Here is a 21,460-nt window from a genome sequence, read left to right as displayed (position 1 = left end):
AAGATTGGGCCACTGCGCTCCAGCCTGGGCAACAGAGTGAGACTCTGTCTCAAAAAAAATTAAAAAAGTGGCTTCAGAAAACAGCACAGTATCTTAGTATCTTAGACAAGGGGAGCTAGTGGGACTCCCTTGAAGGTGAAATCCAGTCTGGCTAGAGCTCCAGTAAGCTCAGGAGAAGCCTAACACAACTACCCATAATATCCCAGAAATGTAGGGACTGGTGCTTTCAAGAATTCTGTAGGGAGTAGAACCCATCCAGTTATTTCTAGTATTCTTAGGCGATGACCAAGACATCAGCCACTTTGAGATGTATGTTTCCATCTCCATGCTGCTCTGTGTTTCCTCACCTGGCTTGGCCTGCCATTGCTTGTCCTCTGGATTACACATTCAATGGTTAGAGCAAATCTCTTACGTGAGTTCCTGATCATGACACATACCCCTCCCTCTACTCCAATTCTACTACCAATTTATGTCTATAATCTATTTCAAATTACTTTTAATTTATAGTTTAAGCCAGGTGTCAAGTTTTATTTTTTCCACAGATAACCAGCTGCTGCAACACCCCTTATTATAACAATGTCTTTTCTCTCCATTGAACTGTCTTGTTACTCTGTTGTAAGTATTTGAGTGGGTCTATTTCTGGATTCTCTATTCTTTATTCCTGGTCTGTTAATGTGGTAAGTTACAACGGATTTTCAAATGTTGCAGCTTCCCAGTCCTGAGATAAATCTTTGTCATTATATACAATCCTTCTTCTGAAGTGCTGGTTTCTACTTCTAATGAACATTCTTACATTTATGTTCATGGGAGACAGTGCTCTATAATTGTCTTGTAACAATCTAGTCATAGTTGGTATTTCAGTTATTTGGCTTTGGTTATAGGGTCAGCAAATATTTCCTCTTCTTCTATTCTCTGAACTTTCTTTTTCTCTTTTTGAGATGGAGTCTTGCTCTGTCGCCAGGCTGGAGTGCAGTGGTGTGATCTTGGCTCACTGTAACCTCCGGCTCCTTGGCTCAAGCGATTCTCCTGCCTCAGCCTCCCAAGTAGCTGGGATTACAGGTGCACGCCACCATGTCCAACTCATTTTTTTTTTTTTTGTATTTTTAGTAGAGACGGGGTTTCTCCATGTTGGCCGGGCGGGTCTCCATCTCCTGACCTCGTGATCCGCCCACCTCGGCCTCCTAAAGTGCTAGGAATACAGGTGTGAGCTACCGTACCCAGCCTTTTTTTCCTTTTTAAGAGACAGGGTTTTTGCTCTGTTGCCTTGGCTGGAGTGCAGTGGCACGATCATGGCTCACTGCAGCCTTAAACTCCTGGGCTCAAGAGATCCTCCCGCCTCAGCCTCCCGAGTTACCGGGACTACAGGCATGTATCATGGTGCATAGCTGTCTGAGTTTGTGTAAGATTAGTAAAAATTATTTCTTCCCTAAATGTTTGGTAGAAAGTAACAGTAAACAGTCTAGAATTTTCTTTCTGGGTGATTTGAAATTACTGTTGCAATTTCATGAAAAGATACAGAGATAACTGAGATTTTATTTCCTCTTGTGTTGGTTTATTATTTTTCAAGAAATTTGTCCACTTCATTTAAACTATCACATTTGTTGACACAAAGCAATTCATATATTCCCATATTATTCTTTTAAGGTCTACACTGATGTCTAGTCTTTCATTCCTGGTATTGGCAACTTGCTTGGTTCTTCTTTCTTCCCTTAATCAGTTTTGTTAGGGGCTTATCAATCTTATAAAATAAATAAATAAATAAATAAACCCACCCCAAAGAAACTCGTCTTTGCTGATATATAATCTATTTCTATTTTACTGATTTCTGCTCTTATCTTTTTATTTTCTTCCCCCTCTACTACTTTTGGAATAATTTTCTTTCACTTTTTTCCTAGCTGTCCCCTGACGTCCTCACCAACTGTTTTTAGAGACATGGTGTCACTCTGTCACCCAGGCTAGAATGCAATGGCACGATCACAGTTCACTGCAGCCTTGAACTGCTGGGCTCGAGGAATCCTCCCACCTCAGTCTCCCAAGTAGTTGGGACTACAGGCATTCACCACCATGCCCAGCTAACCATTTTTCCTTTGTTTTTTTTTTTTTTTGTGAGACAGAGTCTTGCTCTGTCGTCTAGGCTGGAGTTCAACAGTGCGATCTCGGCTCACTGCAACCTCCACCTCCAGGTTCAAGCGATTCTCCCGCCTCAGCCTCCTGAGTAGCTGGGATTACAGGCACCTGCCATCATACCTGGCTAATTTTTGTATTTTTGTAGAGATGAGGTTTCACAATGTTGGTCAGGCTGGTCTCGAACTCCTGACCTTAGGTAATCTGCCGGCCTTGACTTCCCAAAGTGCTGGGATTACAGGTGGGAGACACCACACCTGGCCATTTCCTAGCTTCTTTAACTGGTAGCTTAGAGCACTGACTTTTAAAATTCTTATTTTCTTTTTATTTTTATTTGAGACAGTCTTGCTCTGTCACCCAGGCTGGAGTGCAGTGACGCCATCTCGGCCCACTGCAACCTCTTCCTCCCCAGCTCAACCAATTCTCCTGCCTCCGCCTCCCAAGAAGCTGGGACTACAGGTGCATGCCAACGTGCCTGAGTAATTTTTGTATTTTTAGTAGAGACGGGTTTTTACCACATTGGCCAGGCTGGTCTCGAACTCCTGACCTCAAGTGACCCGCCCACCTCAGCCTCCCAAAGTGCTGGGATCATGGGCACGAGCCACTGTGCTATGAAAGTTTTCCTAAACACAGTTTTAGCTACACCTACAAACTTTCTGGTTATTAAATTAAAAATACATTATTTTAAAAGTATATCATTTTTTTTAAGAGACAAGGTCTAGCTCTGTCGCCTTTTCTGGAGTGCAGTGGCAGAATCACAGCTCACTGCAGCATCACAGCTCACTGCAGTCTTGAATTCCTGGGCTCAAGCAAGTCTCCCACCTCAGCCTCCTGAGTGCTGTGACTACAGGTATGTACAACCATACCCAGCTAATGAAAAATTTTTTTTTTGTAGTGACAAGGTCTCCCTATGTTCCCCAGGCTGGTCTTGAACTCCTGGCCTCAAGTGATCCTCCCACCTTGGCCACCCAAAGTGCTGGGATTACAGGTGTATGCTATCACACCTGGCCTAGATTAAAAATATTCTCTAATCTCCCTTTAAATTCTCCTTTGATCTATTAGTGATTAACAAGTTTACTTGATATCAAATTATCTGAGGATTTTTCAAGTTACCTTTATTAATTTAAAGTTTATTTTGTGATTTAAGAATATACCATGTATGATTTTATTCCTTTTGGAATTTAGTGTGACTTATTTTATGATCCAGTATTTGATCTATACTGTTGAGCAATATAGATCAAAACAATATTCTGCAATTGTTGGGTACGCTGTATTATAAAGTTACACATTTAGGACTGTTGTAGCTTCCTGATGAATTGATCCTTACCTTTATGAAGAACCAACCCCCGCCCCTGCTTTATCTCCAGAGGTAATCCTGATCTTTAAGCTCCTTTGTCTGATATTAATGTATGTTTTCTTGTTATTGGTGTTTGCATGGTATACCTTTTCTATTCTTTCACTTTCAGTGCATTTCTTATAAACATAATATAGTTGGGCCTTGTCTCTTTTTTTTAAATTCAGTCTGACACTCTCTGCCTTTTAATTGAAATGTTTAATCCCTTCAACGTTTTACCAAAGTAGATCTTTAACAATCTTTTTTTTTTCTTTTTTTGAGGCAGGGTCTCACTCTGTCGCTCAGGCTGGAGTGCAGTGGCATGATCTTGACTCACTGCAACCTTTGCTTCCTGGGTTCCAGGGATTCTCCGGCCTCAGCCTCCTGAGTAGCTGGGATTACAGGTGCACGCCACCATGCCCAGCTCATTTTTTTGTATTTTTAGTAGAGACAGGCTTTCACCGTGTTGGCCAGGCTGCTCTTGAACTCCTGACCTCAAATGATTCACCCGTCTCAGCCTCCCAACGTGTTGGGATTACAGGCGTGAGCCACTGTGCCTGGTCTGATCTTTAACAATCCTTAGTTTAACATCCATAATGGTTGAAACACCCCCTGACTTTATGCTAACTGTGAAGTTCATAAGCATCTCTTCAAGCTTCATCACTCAGTGATTAAAAATTAGTCTATACAAACACTGGAGCCCTAAGAGAACCATCCTCCAATATGGTTTGGCTATTTCATCAACTAAAATGTACCTACTGATGGTCTATTCAGCCAATATTCCTCCATCTGGCACATAAGATTATGAGACTTAAACAGCATGCCACGACATGCTAGTCAACAATCTCAATTATTTGAGAACAACCAGCTGACCTTATCAATTGGAGTAAATATAACAGAAAAAATATCTAATTGCTACATGTTTCTTCATTTTAATCCTTGCTATAGAGTTACTTTAGATAGTTGGTCAATCTATACCTTTCACTGTTTCTATTAATCCTTTTTCTAACTGCAGCAGCAAGCTCTTGCCACTGTGCAGTGGTAACATAGGGAAATACTGTTTTGATGCTTCATTTATTGTGAGATGTTTAATTTTTCCGAGAGTTCAGAAATTAAGGCCAGTAATGATCTAATCTCTTATACATAAGAATTATTTTTGCATCAGCTTTAAGAAAGGTGCTTTATTTCTACCTGGTATATTATTCTTCTCAATGTATGAGAGTATATATTCTTCATAGACTTGCCAAAAGAGTATGTATATAATGAAGCTTTTGAGTTTTTGTCAAACTGATAGTGAGAAATCGTGTCTTAGTGTAGATTTAATTTGTATGTTTTTCACTATAAACAAGGTGATTTTTTATTTTTTTTTTGAGACACAGTCTGGCTCTATTTCCCAAGCTGGAGTGCAGTGGTGCGCTCTTGGCTCACTGCAACCTCTACCTCTCAGGCTCAAGCAATCCTCCCACCTCAGCCTCTGGAGGAGCAGGGATTACAGGAGTGTGCCACTATGCTTGCCTAATTTTTTTTTTTTTTTTGGTAGAGATAGGGTTTAGCCATGTTGCCCCCAGGCTGGTCTCCAACTCCTGAGCTCAAGCAATCCTCCCGCCATGGCCTCCCAAAGTGCTAAGGTCTTTGTACTCCAGCCCGGGAGACAGAGTCTCAAAAACAAAACAAAACAAAAACCAAACCAACCAACCAAACAAATGAAAAAAAAAAAAAACCAAACAAAAAACTTATTAAAAAGCAATAATAAGGGTGGGCATGGTGGTTCCCAACACTTTGGGAGGCGGAGGCAGGCAGACTGAGCCCAGGAGTTCAAGATCAGCCTGGATAACATGCTGAAATGCTGTCTTTACAAAAAATACAAAAATTAGCCAGGTATGATGGCACATGACTGTAGTCCCAGCTACCAGGGAGGTTGAGGTGGGAGGACTGCTTGAGCCCAGGAGGTCTAGGCTGCAGTGAGCCATGGTTGTGCCACTGAACTCCAGCCTAGGTGACAGAACGAGACCCTGTCTCAAAAAATAAATAAAAATAAAAAGCAATAGTAATAACACGAAAATGTAAACATATAAAATTTTCTCATCAAATAGCAATAGTGTGATCCAGATTCATTTAAATTTCCTTTTAAAATCAGAATACTAGGAACCAAAAATGAAAAGAGGCCTAGCTTAAAATCTGGTTTACTTTGTGCCAACAAAAGCTAAATTTGGCTGGGCACGGTGGCTCACACCTGTAATCCTGGTACTTTGGGAGGCTGAGGTGGGCGGATCACGAGGTCAGGATTTTGAGACCAGCCTGACCAACGAGGTGAAACCCTGTCTCTACTGAAAATACAAAAATTAGCCAGGTGTGGTGGTGCATGCCTGTAATCCCAGCTACTCAGGAGGCTGAGGCAGGAGAGTCGCTTGAATCTGGGAGGAGGAGGTTGCAGTGAGCCGAGATCACACCACTGCACTCTAGCCTGGGAGACAGAGCAAGACGTCGTCTCAAAAACCAAGCTAAATTTGAGTTAATTCCTTTTCTGAAAAACATCTGTCACCTTGACCAATGCCACAGCTTTCCTCTTCCTGATTTGGTAACTTGTAACACTTAGTTTTCTAATTAGCCACTTCACAAATTATCCTAACCAATATGGAAATCAATTAATCAAAAATAATCTGACCCTGCACAAATTATTCTACTGACATGGAAAACACCAGTAAAATCTTCTACTTTTGTGACATCCAAATAATAAAACAACAACCCACAATAATATTAAAATTAGATCAAAATATTTATAAAAAGCATTTCACAGCCGGGCGCGGTGGCTCAAGCCTGTAATCCCAGCACTTTGGGAGGCTGAGACGGGCGGATCATGAGGTCAGGAGATCGAGGCTATCCTGGCTAACCCGGTGAAACCCCGTCTCTACTAAAAAAATACAAAAAACTAGCCGGTTGAGGTGGTGGGTGCCTGTAGTCCCAGCTACTCGGGAGGCTGAGGCAGGAGAATGGCATAAACCCAGGAGGCGGAGCTTGCAGTGAGCTGAGATCCGGCCACTGCACTCCAGCCTGGGCGACAGAGCGAGACTCCGTCTCAAAAAAAAAAAAAAAAAGCATTTCACAACCACAAAATACTCTGACTAGAGAGTAAACCTTGAAGAATGGCAGAAGCAGTAGTTACTATATAGATACTATGTGCTTGATCCTGCTCAAATTTTTGAACATAATTAGTTACATAAACTTCATGGTAACATAAGAAGTACAATGATGATCTCAAAGTCAGTTAACTATTTAATTTAGTCAAAGAAGCCTCAAAAAGGATAATACAATTTGCAATCATTCCTTATTTGAATCCCCAAGAAAGGATTCTAAGTTATAGTTAACACACAGTATATCTTGATTTAACATGAATAACATTGATCTTACTACTGGATTTGGAAATTTATGGACCAAAGTTACACTATTTCACCTAAAATAAGTCTAAAAGGAATTAATTTTTAATTCTGAAAAATGTCAAACCTATGTTAAAATTGAAGGAGTACAGAGAATATCAATATATTCCTCACCTAGATTCATCAACTGCTAACATCTAACCAAACCCACTCTGCTTCTCCATCTTTATACCTTAATATGCACATTTTTCTTTTGTTTAGAGAGGCTAAAATCAATTTGGTTCTTTACTTTTAAATACTTCAAAACCACCTCCCCCAAACAAAAACACTCTCCCCTATGATTAACCAGAAAATGAACAGTAATAACAACATCCAACAATTAGTCCATACTCAAAAGTTCCTTAGCAGTCCCTAAAATGTTCTTCACACCAACTTTTTCTTTAAGTTTTCTTTTTCTCCCCTGCAGGAAACAAACACGCCAACTTTTTTTTTTTTTTTTTTTTTTTTGAGATGGAGTCTCGCTCTGTCACCCAGGCTGGAGTGCAGTGGCGCGATCTCGGCTCACTGCAAGCTCCGCCTCCCAGGTTTACGCCATTCTCCCGCCTCAGCCTTCCGAGTAGCCGGGACTACAGGCGCCCGCCACCTCGCCCGGCTAGTTTTTTGTATTTTTTAGTAGAGACGGGGTTTCACCGTGTTAGCCAGGATGGTCTCGATCTCCTGACCTCGTGATCCGCCCGTCTCGGCCTCCCAAAGTGCTGGGATTACAGGCTTGAGCCACCGCGCCCGGCCAAACACGCCAACTTTTTAAAAGCCCAGGATTCGATTCCATATTACATTTGGATGTTATGTCTCTTCAGTCTTTGCCAGCCTAAAACAGTTCTGCTGCCTCTCTCCATTCTTTGTAATATTGAATCTTTTGAAGAGTGTGGAAAACTGTCTTGCAAAACAACCCACCTTCTGGATATATATGCCCATTTCTTCAAAATTAGATTCTGCATATTCAGCAAGAACCCCACAAAAGTGGTATTATGTTTTGCCCCCCACCCCAATAATCGCAACAGGAGACACATAATTGTTTATGGCAATGCTAAACTTGAACACTTGACGAAGTTGGTAACCACCAGATGTCTGTGTTACAAGGGTACATTTTTCCCCCTTTGTAAACTGTGGGATGATACTTTAAGATCATCTTAATATCCTGTCCTAACACCTTTCACCCAATGACTTCAACATGTAATGATAATCCTTGCTAACTATTATACTGAGATTAGAAAATGGCAATTTTCTTTATCAATTTTATTTACCACTCCTTCTACTTATTAGCAGACATCTTTATGTGAAAAAAGTAGATCTTTTCCTTTGTTTTTCAATGGGCCCTGGTTCCTTTTAGTGGGGAGTGGTATTTAGAAACTGAGTCTACATGTGTTCTTTGTTACTGGGTTTCCATTGTTTCTAGGTCCTTTCTATGAACAGAGCTAGGAACTCACCAGTTTTTAAAAAATGGGTCCATACTCATACCATCTATTTACATTCAGCATCACAGGGTTCTTTCTCACCTTTCCCATTCCATATTTATATCTCCCTTCTCCATGGTAAAAACACTATTTCCCAATATAAGTATTTTATTCATTTGCCCTATTCTATAATACATACAAAACAGTTTAAGAATTAACACCTGGCTGGGTGCAGTGGCTCACACCTGTAATCCCAGCACTTTTGGAGCCCAAGGTAGGCAGATCACTCGATGTCAGAAGTTTGAGACCAGCCTGGACAACAGGGGAAAACCCTGTCTCTACAAAAAATACAAAAAAAAAAAAAAAAAAAAAAAAAAAAAAAAAAAAAAGAAATCTAGCTGGGAGTGGTGGTGCACGCCTATAATCTCAGATACTTGGGAGGTTGAGGTGGGAGGATGGCTTGGGCCTGGGAGGCAGAGGTTGTAGTGAGTCGGGATCGTGCCACTACACTCCAGCCTGGGTGTCAGCCAGATATTATCTCCAAAAAAAAGAAAACAAACAAAAAAAAACCCAAAAACCAAAAACACCAATAATACAAATCAAAGTCAAGTTTTCTAAATAGTTCTATTTGTTGTTAGAATATATCCTACTAAGTGCGTAAAAGTCATCTGAATTATTTTTTCTTCTGTGTGATTATCAATTTAATATGTAATAGCATCTGTGGTATCTCTGTTCATATTCATTCAGTTTTATCTATTTTTTTTTAGACGGAGTTTCGCTGTTGTGGCCCAGACTGGAGTGCAATGGCACGATCTCAGCTCATTGCAACCTCTGCCTCCTGGGTTTCAAGCAATTCTCCTACCTCAGCCTCCCGAGTAGCTGGGATTACAGGCATGCACCACCACGTCCAGCTAATTCTGTATTTTTAGTAGAGGTGCGGTTTCTCCATGTTGGCCAGGCTGGTCTCGAAATCCCTACTTCAGGTGATCTATCCCGCCTTAGTCTCCCAAAGTGCTGGCATTACAGGCGTGAGCCACCGCGCCCAGCTCATTCAGTTTTAGTTTGCTTTTTTTGCCGTTCTTTTTTATTTTGTGAATAAGTAAAACATTTAAATGCTTAAGTCACACCTGTATAAAAAGTATATTCATTGGAAGGAATTTAATAATATTAATAAAACTTGTTAGCATATTAATGAGTGTCAAGATACACCTGAAACTAAATTTGTGGTGCAGTGAAACAGTAAACTGATAATATAATTATTTCAAAGAAATTTTAAAAGATTAGGGGCAAAAGCTTGAGATTTAAAGTTGCTTTTTTTTTTTAAAGCTGTTCTTTACCGTGGGAATAAAGGTGTACTTAAACACTAAAATGCACAGCTATAAAAACAAAACAACACTGAGCTAATCTGATTACATCCAGCTTTTGCACTCAATAGCCCTTGACCCTCCAGCCGTAAGTAAGCCTGTCATTCGCTCAGCCCTGCTATACATTCTCATTAGTTTTGTTTCAAACCCAGTGTTACAGAAACAAAACACCAAGCCCTCAATCATGCTATGTGTATCTTTATGTGTGCATGTCTTATGTATGTTTAAAATAAACGTTTTAGGCCAGGCTTGGTGGCACATGCCTGTAATCCCAGCACTTTGGGAGGCTGAAGTGGGTGGATCACTTGAGGTCAGGAGTTCGAGACCAGCTTGGCCAACATGGTGAAACCCCATCTCTACTAAAAATACAAAAAAATTAGCCGGGAGTGGTGGTGCACACCGGTAATCCCAGCTACTCAGGAGGCTGAGGCAGGAGCACTGCTTAAACCTGGGAGATGGAGGTTGCAGTTAGTGGAGATCATGCCACTGTACTCCAGCCTGGGCAACAGAGTGAGACTCTGCCTCAAAAAAAAAAAAAAGAAAAAAAAAATTGATTAATTAAAATCCAGGCCAGGCACAGGGGCTCACCTGAGGTCAGGAGTTCAAGACCAGCCTGGTCAACATGGTGAAACCCCACCTCTACTGAAAATACAAAAATTAGCTAGGTGTGGTGATACATACTGTAATCCCAGCTACTTGTGAGGCTAAGGCACGAGAATTGCTTAAACCCAGGAGGCGGAGGTTATAGTGAGCCAAGATAGTGCCACTGGACTTCAGCCTGAGTGACAGAGTGAGACTTTGTCTTAAAAAAAAAAAAAAAAAAAAAAAAAAATCCAATTACCAATAAGATTTGGTAGATACTGGATATACCCAGGTGTAAAAAAAATGTTACCTCGTGAAAACTGACTTTTAAAAACCCACTAATATCATTAAGAATATTAAATAAAGGCTTTAAGATATCATCAAAATATGTTCTGAATGCCATAAAACAAAGTTACAAAAGGAAACATCAAACAACATTTCTAAAAGTTTGTGTTGAGTTTCTATAAACTCAAAGAAAGGAAGAATACAAAAACAAACAAAAAAATAAAAGAAAAAGAAAACATACCAACACCAACAGCACCAAACTGCTGCCCAACTAAGGAACTTGGACTGAACTGACTGTATGTGGGCATCCTGCCGAAAGGCCCGTAAGAACCCATGGACTGGAATGAAGAAGTCGATGAGCCTAGTGAGGACTGAAGGAAAATCATGAGTTATCTTTCCAAGCTCTAAGCAACATGTATATAATGAAAAAAATTTCCAGATTTTTACACTTTTAAGAAAACTATTAAAACTACTAAATATAAAACGAATTACAACATGCACTTAACATTAAAATAGCCAAACGACCTTCTGATTTCAATATTTGTCTATAATGTGCCAATTATACTCAATGTAACTTACGAATACTTTTTCTACACTAAACTCCCCATTTAAGAGTTTTATAGATTGAGGAAAGAAAGTTACTTAAGTACAGTAACTTTGCTTAAAGAAAAATATGAGAAAAATCACACTTAGTAATAATGGGTTTTAGTCTGATGCTGATATAAATCTCACATGTGATTTCACTCTTATTTTCAATCATTTGAGGCCTACTATTATATTCACATGAAAGAGATGCAGAAACAAACATATCCCACATAAAACCATTTACATGTTTACTTATATTAAGTGGAGGAACATTTTATAAAAACTAACTTAAACCTAAAGCATATAAAATATATAACATATACTAATACATGTACTTCATATATTATCTTATTATAAACTGTTTCATAATATAAACATGAAGTGTATTAAAGGCTACCAGGACATACATTCACTGATGGCAGGACCTTTTCTTTGTGTTCACTACTAGTGTTAAGTACATGCCAGACACTCTGTAAATACTACGGAATGAATGAATAAGAAGATCAAGCAGAAGTTTGTGATGACTGGAAGAAGTTACTCAACACCATTTTCATATGCACTCTCTTAGTTTTTCTCCTTCTATAAAACTGATTACTCAAATAACTGGTTTCCTGGAGAATTATCGAAAGCCATATAAAAGAGACGGTAAGGTAACACCAGTGTTTGGTGTAGGGAGCTATCTCTATTAAGAAAGTGTCTCTTCCTTCTCCATTTAAAGAGATTTACATTTTCGGCCAGGCGCGGTGGCTCACGCCTGTAATCCCAGCACTTTGGGAGGCTGAGGCGGGTGGATCACGAGGTCAGGAGATCGAGACCATCCTGGCTAACACGGTGAAACCCCGTCTCTACTAAAAATATAAAAAATTAGCCGGGCGTGGTGGCAGGCGCCTGTAGTCCCAGCTACTTGGGAGGCTGAAGCAGGAGAATGGCATGAACCCGGGAGGCAGAGCTTGCAGTGAGCCGAGATCGCGCCACTGCACTGCAACCTGGGCAACAGAGCAAAACTCTATCTCAAAAAAAAAGTAAATAAATAAAATAAAGAGATTTACATTTTCTCCGATTCTTTCAGGTTTCCTTTCACCAAAATAAGACTTAACAAGGGTAGGAGTAGATGATTAAAAAGTTTAAATTGGGAGATTTAAGAGTTGACCTAAATATGTTAAAATGCATTTATGTTTGTGTTTTCTTATTATATAACATTGTGGGCCAGGCACAGTGGCTCATGCCTGTAATCCCAGCACTTTGGGAGGCTGAGGTGGGCGGATCACCTGAGGTCAGGAGTTTGAGACCAGGCTGGCCAACATGGTGAAACCTCATCTCTACTAAAAATACAAGAATTAGCCGGGCGTGGTGGTGTGTGCCTATAGTCCCAGCTACTCAGGAGGCTGAGGCAGAAGAATCGCTTGAACCAGGGAGGCGGAGGTTGCAGTAAGCCGAGTTCGCGCCACTGTACTCCAATGACTGTTTCAAAAAAAAAAGGAAGAAAAAAAACCCCCCAACATTGCATATCGTAACATAAGCAGAACAATGTGATTTCGCTTTTTGTTCCCCATTAAGCCTAATAATCTTACCTAAGAGTACCTGTTATTGCCCTGGTTTGCAATATAAACCCTATCTCAATAGCATGGTAGCACGGATTCTAGATTCTAAAGCAGGCTGCCTGGATCTGTTCAAATAGTGACTCTACCTGAATTTCTTCACTTGTTAAAAGTGAGAATAATTATGGCACCAACCTCAGAGGGTGTCTTATATGTACACCACTTCCACAGCGTAGCCTTCAAGGTTAGCTACCGCAATTGTTGTTGACATTAGAAAATATTTCATAACAAATTCTTCAGCTGTTTCTTATCTTAGTTCTAATTTATGATTAGAGAAAAACCTAGATGAGAACATTATCCAGTAATTTCAGGTATCCAGGTAACTTGAAAATGATAAGCTACATGAACATTCAACTGGAAAGAAAAAAGCCAAGGCTATCCCTGTGTGGAGTTTACCTGTACTCCAAGACAAATTTACCATCAGTTACCTGAACGATAGCTGGGTCTTGAGGCAAAGAACACTGTGGTTTTGGTGGCTCACAAACAGTAAGGTCTTTAATGTCACTCCCACGGAATATAATGTATTCAAAGACTTCATCTCGAGGTGGTATTGGACGATCTGTCGGTCTGTCTTCTGTACCAAAGGATCGAACTGGCAAGAAAACAAAGGATATGAGATGTGTGACTACTCATTACATTCAGGTAGTACCCCAGATTCTAAGTGTTGTATTTCAAGTACTAAGCAGTAGTTCTGAAATGTCTGAGAAAGTATTCATTAATCTATAGCTAAATAATTTTTTTAAAAGAGGAAAATAGAGTGGGTTTTGCCTGAAGTTAAATATACGCAATATAAAAGACTATCAGTATTACAAGGTTGTGCTCCTCTTATATTTTTATTTATTTGTATCTTTAGTGGTTGTAGTGAGGTGTTAAAATGTCCTTTATTTATTTATTTATTTATTGATGAGCCTGGGTCTCTGTATCCCAGGCTGGAGTGCAGTGGTGTGGTCACGGCTTCCTGCAGCCTCCGTTTCCCGGGCTCAGGCAATCCTTCCATCTCAACATCCCGTGTAGCTAGGACCACAGGTATGTGCCACTAAGCCCAGCTAATTTTTTTTATTTTTTAGTAGAGATGAGGTTTTGCTATTTTGCACAGGCTGGTCTTGAACTCCTGGCCTCAAGAGATCTTCCTGCTTCAGTCTCTCAAAGTGCTGGGATTACAGGCCTGTGCCATTGTGCCTGGCTCACTGTTAATTTATTTACCTTGCTGAGCAGTAAGTCCTCTAGAAGCCAAGCCGAGTAGCTGCCAGCTATTCAGGCCCATGGGACAGCCTGAAATACCCTAGTTACCTAAAATATCTACCATATAATTAAATCTGATTATTTTAACAATGAAGATAGCATTACTCAAAGTTAAACCAGGGACCACCTGCAACACAGTAAGCTGGCTACAAATAAAGATTTCTACTGAATCTTTTTGCTGGGGACATGGTCCAAAAATCTGCATTTTAAGCCAATTTCTGGCTAGGCACAGTGGCTCACGCCTATAATCCCAGCACTCTGGGAGGTCAAGGTGGGAGGACTGCTTGAGCCCAGGAGTTCAAGACCAGCCCTAGCAACATAGTGATGTCCTGTCTCTACAAAAAATAAAAAAACAAATTAAAAAAATTAGCCAGGTGTGGTAGTGTACGCCTGTAGTCCCAGCTATAAGGAGGCTGAGGTATGAGGGGATCTCTTGAGTCTGGGAGATTGAGGCTGCACTGAACCGTGGCTGTGCTCCTGCACTCCAGCCTAGGTGACAGAACAAGACCCTATTTCAAAATAAATAAATAAAATAACCAAATCCCAAGTTTCTTATAAATACAAAAGTTTCAGGTTCATTGTCCTGGGAGATTTCTGAAAATGTCTGCATCCATAGAGAAGTTCCAAATAGAGAATATGAAACATCATATACTATTCATTTTAAAGAGTATCCTAAAGGAAGTAATAAACCCCTTAACATTTTTTTTTTTTTTTTTTGAGACGGAGTCTTGCTTTGTCACCCAGGCTGGAGTGCAGTGGCACGACCTCCACTCACTGCAAGCTCCACTTCCCGGGTTCACACCATTCTCCTGCCTCAGCCTCCTGTGTAGCTGGGACTACAGGCGCCCGCCACCACGCCTGGCTCATTTTTTTAAACGTATTTTTAGTAGAGACGGGGTTTCACCGTGTTAGCCAGGACGGTCTCGATCTCCTGACCTCGTGATCCGCCCATCTCGGCCTCCCAAAGTGCTGGGATTACAGGCGTGAGCCACCGCACCCGGTCCTTTTTTATTTTTATTTTTTGAGATGGAGTCTCACTCTATTGCCCAGGCTGGAGTGCAGTGGCGCGATCTCGGCTCACTGTAACCTCCGCCTCTTGGGTTCAAGCGACTCTCCTGCCTTAGCCTCCCGAGTAGCTGGGATTATAGGCGTGTGCCACCACACCCAGCTAATTTTTGTATTTTTTTTTTTAGCGGAGATGAGGTTTCACTATGTTGGTCAGACTGGTCTAGAACTCCTGACCTCAAGTGATCCACCGCGCCTGGCCCCCTTAACATTTTTAATGCATATGCTTTTTTTGTTGTTGTTGCAGAACTGATGCAGCGCTAGATTAAGGATGAATGTCAGGCTGGATGCAGTGGCTCATGCCTGTAATTCCAGCACTTTGGGAGGCCGAGGTGGGCAGATCACTTGAGGTCAGGAGTTTGACACCAGCCTCAACAAAATGGTGAAACCCTGTCTCTACCAAAAAATACAAAAAATAATTAGCTGGGCACGTTGGTGTGCACCTGTAGTCCTAGCTGCTCAGGAGGCTGAGGTGAGAGGATTGGCAGAACTCAAGAGGCAGAAGTTGCAGTGAGCTGAGCCGAGATGGTGCCCCTGCACTCCAGCCTGGGTGACAGAGCAACAATCTGACTTAAAATAAATAAATAATTAAAAAAGAATATTATTTCAGTGTAAATAATGTCCTACACTCTTATTCTAAAAGTTCTTTCTAGTACTTATGAGACTTTCAGGAAAGATAGTGGCACAGGTAGTTTGGCAGAAGATCCTTCCCTAAAACTAAAGGAAAAAAACAAAAAGGAAGTTAAAATATCCCTAAAATCACGAAAAGTTCTCAAACTCATACCATGAAATTTTATTAAACAGTACAATTAAGGTACAGAATGAGTTAGTTGAAACTGAAAGACCAAGCCCAGAATCCATATGTAAGTATCCCTTGCCCTCTCCTCCCCTGAGAGAAATTTTGACTAGCATCTTCAACTTGCTAAGATGGGGACAGGGACACAGGTGTGATGAGGAAAAAAATGCGGAACGCCCTACCTGAAACTCCCCTTCTCTGGTGGCCAAACAGTACTTTAGCAGGCAGGAGGATTTTATATTTTTACCTTTATCCAAAAGGAAGGGTAAGGAGGAGAAAGGACTAATTACAAATAAATCAATCTCACCCCTAACCTCAGTACCATCACAGCGAATAAAGTCTCACGCTTCCAAAGTAGCAGATGAGATCATCCTGAAGCAGAGGGGGCAAGAGTCAAAGGCCCTTCTTCTACAAAACTAGAGAAGCTCTATTAAGCTTCCTAAGGCCTAATAGAGCTTAGCCAGGTGAACTCAGAGTGAAGTAAAAGAGAATCTGCATTTCACGTTTTCGCAAGCAGCAGATACTGAAAGGACCTACTAAGGAAAAAAAAGTAGAAACATCAGGGAATCAAGATAAATTTTACAGGAAAGATGGAAAGAAGGGAAGAAAAGAGGGAAAGGAGGGAGGCAATGATGGAAGGAAAGAAAAAGGTATATCAAAATAAAGAAAAAAGGCAGGAAAGAAGAGAAGAATCAAAGAGGACACGGTCTTCATTTGCTTATTCTGTTTTTTTCCACTACCAGCGGTTTGCCCTGACAGAGAGGACACAGTCTTCAAAAGGTGGATGAAATACATTCAGTATCAGTATTTATCACAGAAAATAGAAGAAATTTTCTGAAAGGACTGCTTCGACATTCACAAGAAAAACAGCATAGACTCTTATGATCAAAACAACACTGAAAGGGTAGCATGCAGAATTAAGGAAAGAAAATTATACAAGATAAATAAAACAGCATAACTAATAAATGCATCAACAGTCAATGCAGTTAAAACCAAATCACTAGAAGACAATAATTTTGAGAAAACGTAAACGAGATGTCATGAAAAAGTAGTACAGTAATAAAAAGGTTAGAGAAAAGATGATAGTTATGAAGATCCAACAGTTAACTACTGCCCCTGAGACAGACAAAAGAATAAGAGAAAATAAAATTAAAGTTATAACAGAATAGAAATGTCTTGACATGAAGGTCTAAATTTCATTAAAAGTTTTCACTGTATTTCCAGGAAAAAAAAAAAACATCAGACCACTACAAGCCACAGAGACTTATGTTATGGTATATCAAAATAAAGAATGCAAAAAAAGTGGCATCCAAAGATAAGAAATGGACAATAAATTCATTTAAACAAAGATGTGTACATGACAATTTACTATGGTTCTAGAATAGAAATAGTTCTGGAAAAGACTAGAAAGTTACAAAGTGTAACAAACTAAGAACAGTATATCACAACATTTTAACAAAAATTGGGAGATTAAAATGAATGGAGAAAAAGGAAAACTGAACAGACAGTAGTAGTATCTAAACTTACACTTTCATCTCTCATCATGTCAAGTAGGAGTCACTTGACACATTTTTTTTTTTTTTTTTGGTTAGTTGACACTAAGCGAAGGCTTTAAAATTTTTTATTTGAAAGAATTTGTTAAATTCTACTATGGGTCTTGGAAATAACCCATAGTAGAATTTAAAACCAAGAGCATACTTTCCAAAATATGGTATGAAGAAAAACTCTATCATATGGCAAATGAAGCAAACTGAAAAAGCATGAAAACAGAAATCACAGAATAAGAATGATTTGCACACACCAAGAGTTTGAGAAACATGCTCTAATGATGGAGGCTGGCTTAATAAGATTTGGGGTTTTCAGTGCAATCAAGTTCTTGTAGTATTGTGAAGAACAAATTCCACAAGACAGATTAGAAGGGCACATATGGCTAGAAGATACTGTTACAGAACAAATGAGAAGTCTGGAAGGTTAAAACTTGAGCATTAAGAGTAGAGAGGAAGGAGGCATGACAAGCATAGAAAAGGTAAAGAGCTACCGGAACTATTCTACTACAACACATACATTAGCTCATATGCAATCAGTAAATAAGGGAATTATGTCAGTACATTCAGAAATCACATTGGTTCATTTCCAGTTTTTCCTAAAATGTTATTTAGTTTTTGCATTTGCAGGTAACAACAGTTAAATACACCTAGCCATGAGTAGTGCCATCACTTCTGGTTACCTTTACTGTTTTTAAAGGGAAAGTTATAAATTTACCGAATTATTTGTTTAAAAATTTTAACTTATCTTTAAGCACACTAGTATTTTTTATTAGGTTTACATTAGTGCTTAAATTACAAAGATGCACAGATTTCTAATGGTCTGCTCCTAATCCTAGTTTTCCCATAAACCCCATTCCTCTTAGTGCAGGAAGGCATACCTCAGATTACAGCACAAATGCCTTTGCCTGGCTGGCAAAATCTGAATTATGTTCTAATTATTATTATTTTTTTCATTCATAACACATAGTACTTTGAGAAAGAACATTTTTACTCTATTATTCATTTTGGGATTCTACAGCAACTACACATTCCAATGTAAATACCCATAGGTAATGTGACTAGAGCTTTAAGCTGAACATAGGTGCTGTATGTCATTGCATTTCATCCCGTTTCTTTCAAATACTTACTGGGCACCACCTGTCCCAGGTCCTATGCTAGATGCTAGGGAAACCAGTTCCTATTCTCAAGGAGCTCAATCTATTTGCTTACTTGGATGTGATGTCACTGAATTGGATTTGAAGGTCCACTAAACACTCAATACCACTTGCAATGCCTCTAATAAGTACTACTATTGGTTTCTCAACATCCTAATCTCTGAAGCTAACACAGCATTAGGCTTCAGATTAAGCCATACTACTACTATTAAGTCAAAATGTAGCTGAATAGATACTGATCTGATTCTGGGATATCTGGGGGATTATCATGAATTAATGAAAATAATAATTCAGCAGGCTTAGAATATTTAAGTAATATTAGGCAGGCATTATATTTATGTCCTCACCCTCAGGGAACTTATAGTCTGGCAAGTGTGCTAAGCACTACACTGGAAAGAAAGCACACAATATAGTTTGCTAGGGCTGCCAAAACAAAGTGCCAGAGATTATATTATGTCCACACAGAAACTTGTATACAAATGTTTATATCAGCATTATTCATAACAGCCAAATGGTAGAAACAACCCAAATACCCATCAACAAATGAAAAGACAAATTACGTTCTCTATATATCTTATATGTATGTTATATATATTTTAAAATACATGTAATGAAATATTATTCAGCCATAAAAAACCCACAATGCTGATACTTGTTACATCAAGAGTGAAGCGTGAAAGCATTATGCTGAGTAAAAGAAGCTAGATACAAAACGTCACACAGTGTATGATTCCTTTTACATAATATACCCTAAATAGGAAAAGCCATGAAGACAGAAAGCAGGTTAGTGGTTAACAGGGTATGGGGGAAATAAGGAGGGATTACTTAATGCCTAGGGATATTTTATTTTAGTAGGATTATGAAAAGTTTTGAAACCAAGGAGAGGTGGTAGTTGCACAACACTGTGACTACACTAAGTGCCACTGAATTGTACACTTTATAATGGTTAATTGCATGTTATGTGAATTTCAACTTCAAACATACATGAGCACGCACACCTACAAATACAGCCTACAAGAGAATACAGAAAATGACAAAAGTAGTTGGGGAGAATGGGGAAACTAGGGGCGGTTGTCCTCTACATTTTAAACTTCATCATGTTGCTACATTGCTTTAATAATGTTTTCTTTCTTTTTTCTTTTATTGAGACAGAGTCCCTTCTCTGTCATCCAGTCCAGGCTGGAGTGCAGTGGTGCCATCTCGGCTCACTGAAACTTTTACCTCCCAGGCTCAAGTTATCCTCCCACCTCAGTCTCTTGAGTAGCTAGGACTACAGGCACACACACTACACCTGGCTAATTTTTAAATTTTTTGTAGAGATGGGGTTTCGCCATGTTGCCCAGATTGGTCTCCAATTCCTGGGCTCAGGCAATCCATCCACCACACCCTCCCAAAGTGCTTGGATTACAGATGTGGGCCATGATGCCTAGCTAATAATTTTATCAGTCTCAAGAAAAGAATCAATTTTCTATTTCTAGCTCGAAATAACACCAAAGATTTTTTAAAATAGAAATGCATTCCATGCATCAAACAAACAAATAAATGAACAAACAAAAACAGGGTCAAATTATTTGGCAAAATCACTCATCTAATCCAGTCTCCAGATTTAGACAAACTCAACATCATCCTAATGTCAAACTGGTTGTTAGTGTATACAATACTTGTATATACAATCATAGTACAAGGCCAGAGAAATGAGTTGTAGTGACAAACTTCCCAATACCATACCTCCATTATAAAACACCAAAAATGTTCTAACTTTAAGCATGATAAACATTACATACTTAAAATACATACTTAAGTAAAGCTAGTACCCCCCAAATGACACTATTAACATTTTCCAGGCCAGGTATGGTGGCTCGCACCTGTAGTCTCAGCACTTTGGGAGAGTGAAGTTGGCAGATCACCTGAGGCTGGGAGTTCGAGACCAGCCCAGCCAACATGGCGAAATCTGTCTCTAAAAAAAACAAAAAACAAAAAACAATTAGCCGGTTGTGGTGGCACACACCTGTAATCCCAGCTACTCGGGAGGCTGAGGCATGAGAATTGCTTGAACCCAGGAAGTGGAGGTTGCAATGAGTTGAGGTCACATCACTGCAGTACAGCCCAAGCAACAGAGTAAGCCTGTCTCAAAAGAAAAAAAAAAAAAAATTCCCAAAGACTGAACTTTTATTTTACTTTATTTTATTTGAGACAGAGTCTTGATCTGTTGCCCAGGCTGGAGTGCAGTGGCGTGATCTCGGCTCACTGCAACCTCCGCTTCCTGGGTTCAAGCAATTTTCCTGCCTCAGCTTCCCAAGTAGCTGGGACTACAGGTGTGCATCACCATGCCCGGGCTAATTTTATATTTTTTTCTTTTTTTTTATTAGAGACTGGGTTTCACCATGTTGGCCAGGATGGTCTCGATCTCCTGACCTTGTGATCCGCCTGCCTTGGCCTCCCAAAGAGTTGGGATTACAGGTGTGAGCCACTGCACCCGGCCTGAACTTTTTTTTGACATGAACTAAAAATTGTAAATTAGGCTCTAATGTTAACTGAAAATAAAAAGAAACAAGTCTGTTGAATACCAAAATTTGAGAGCAACAAATGAAACACTGAATTATTCAAAAGACGCTTACAAAGTAAGTTAAGAAACTAAGACCAAGTTCAAATGAAAACTTAGAATAAGATTTATGATGTAGTAAAGTTAAAACTCTTCAGTCAAGTATCAGCTGCAAGATCTGGTCCCAACATACTCAAATTTAAAAATTCCAACCAAGCTCATTGTTCTCAGTTCACAGATCAGGTTTTCTGTCCTCTATTTTTTCTCTCTCCTCACATCTAGAGTATCCTAAATTTCAACTTGAAGATTCCAGGTATCAGTCAGGGTTTTACAGAGAAACAGAATAAATCAGATGTGCATATATAAACACAGAAAGAGACTTAAGGAATTGGCCCAGGGGATTAAGGAGGCCTTT

At 39.7% G+C, this 21,460-nt stretch overlaps 1 protein-coding gene across 4 annotated transcripts in view; it reads right to left on the bottom strand.

The window, feature by feature from the left end:
* The window catches only part of LSM14A (LSM14A mRNA processing body assembly factor), a 59,951-nt gene that overhangs the window by 20,648 nt on the left and 17,843 nt on the right, over positions 1-21,460 (bottom strand). For all 4 annotated transcript variants that reach the window (XM_005588776.4, XM_005588775.4, XM_074023105.1 and 1 more), the window contains exons 2-3: positions 13,128-13,291; positions 10,758-10,887 (exon numbers count right to left, since the gene is read on the bottom strand). In XM_005588776.4, the coding sequence (XP_005588833.1) occupies positions 10,758-10,887; positions 13,128-13,291 (294 nt within the window). The remainder of the gene's footprint in view (positions 1-10,757; positions 10,888-13,127; positions 13,292-21,460) is intronic.

This window comes from Macaca fascicularis, chromosome 19 (assembly GCF_037993035.2).
Source record: "Macaca fascicularis isolate 582-1 chromosome 19, T2T-MFA8v1.1".
NCBI lineage: Eukaryota > Metazoa > Chordata > Mammalia > Primates > Cercopithecidae > Macaca > Macaca fascicularis.
Note: the sequence above shows the minus strand (reverse complement) of the source record. Positions and strands in the feature narration are given on the sequence as shown.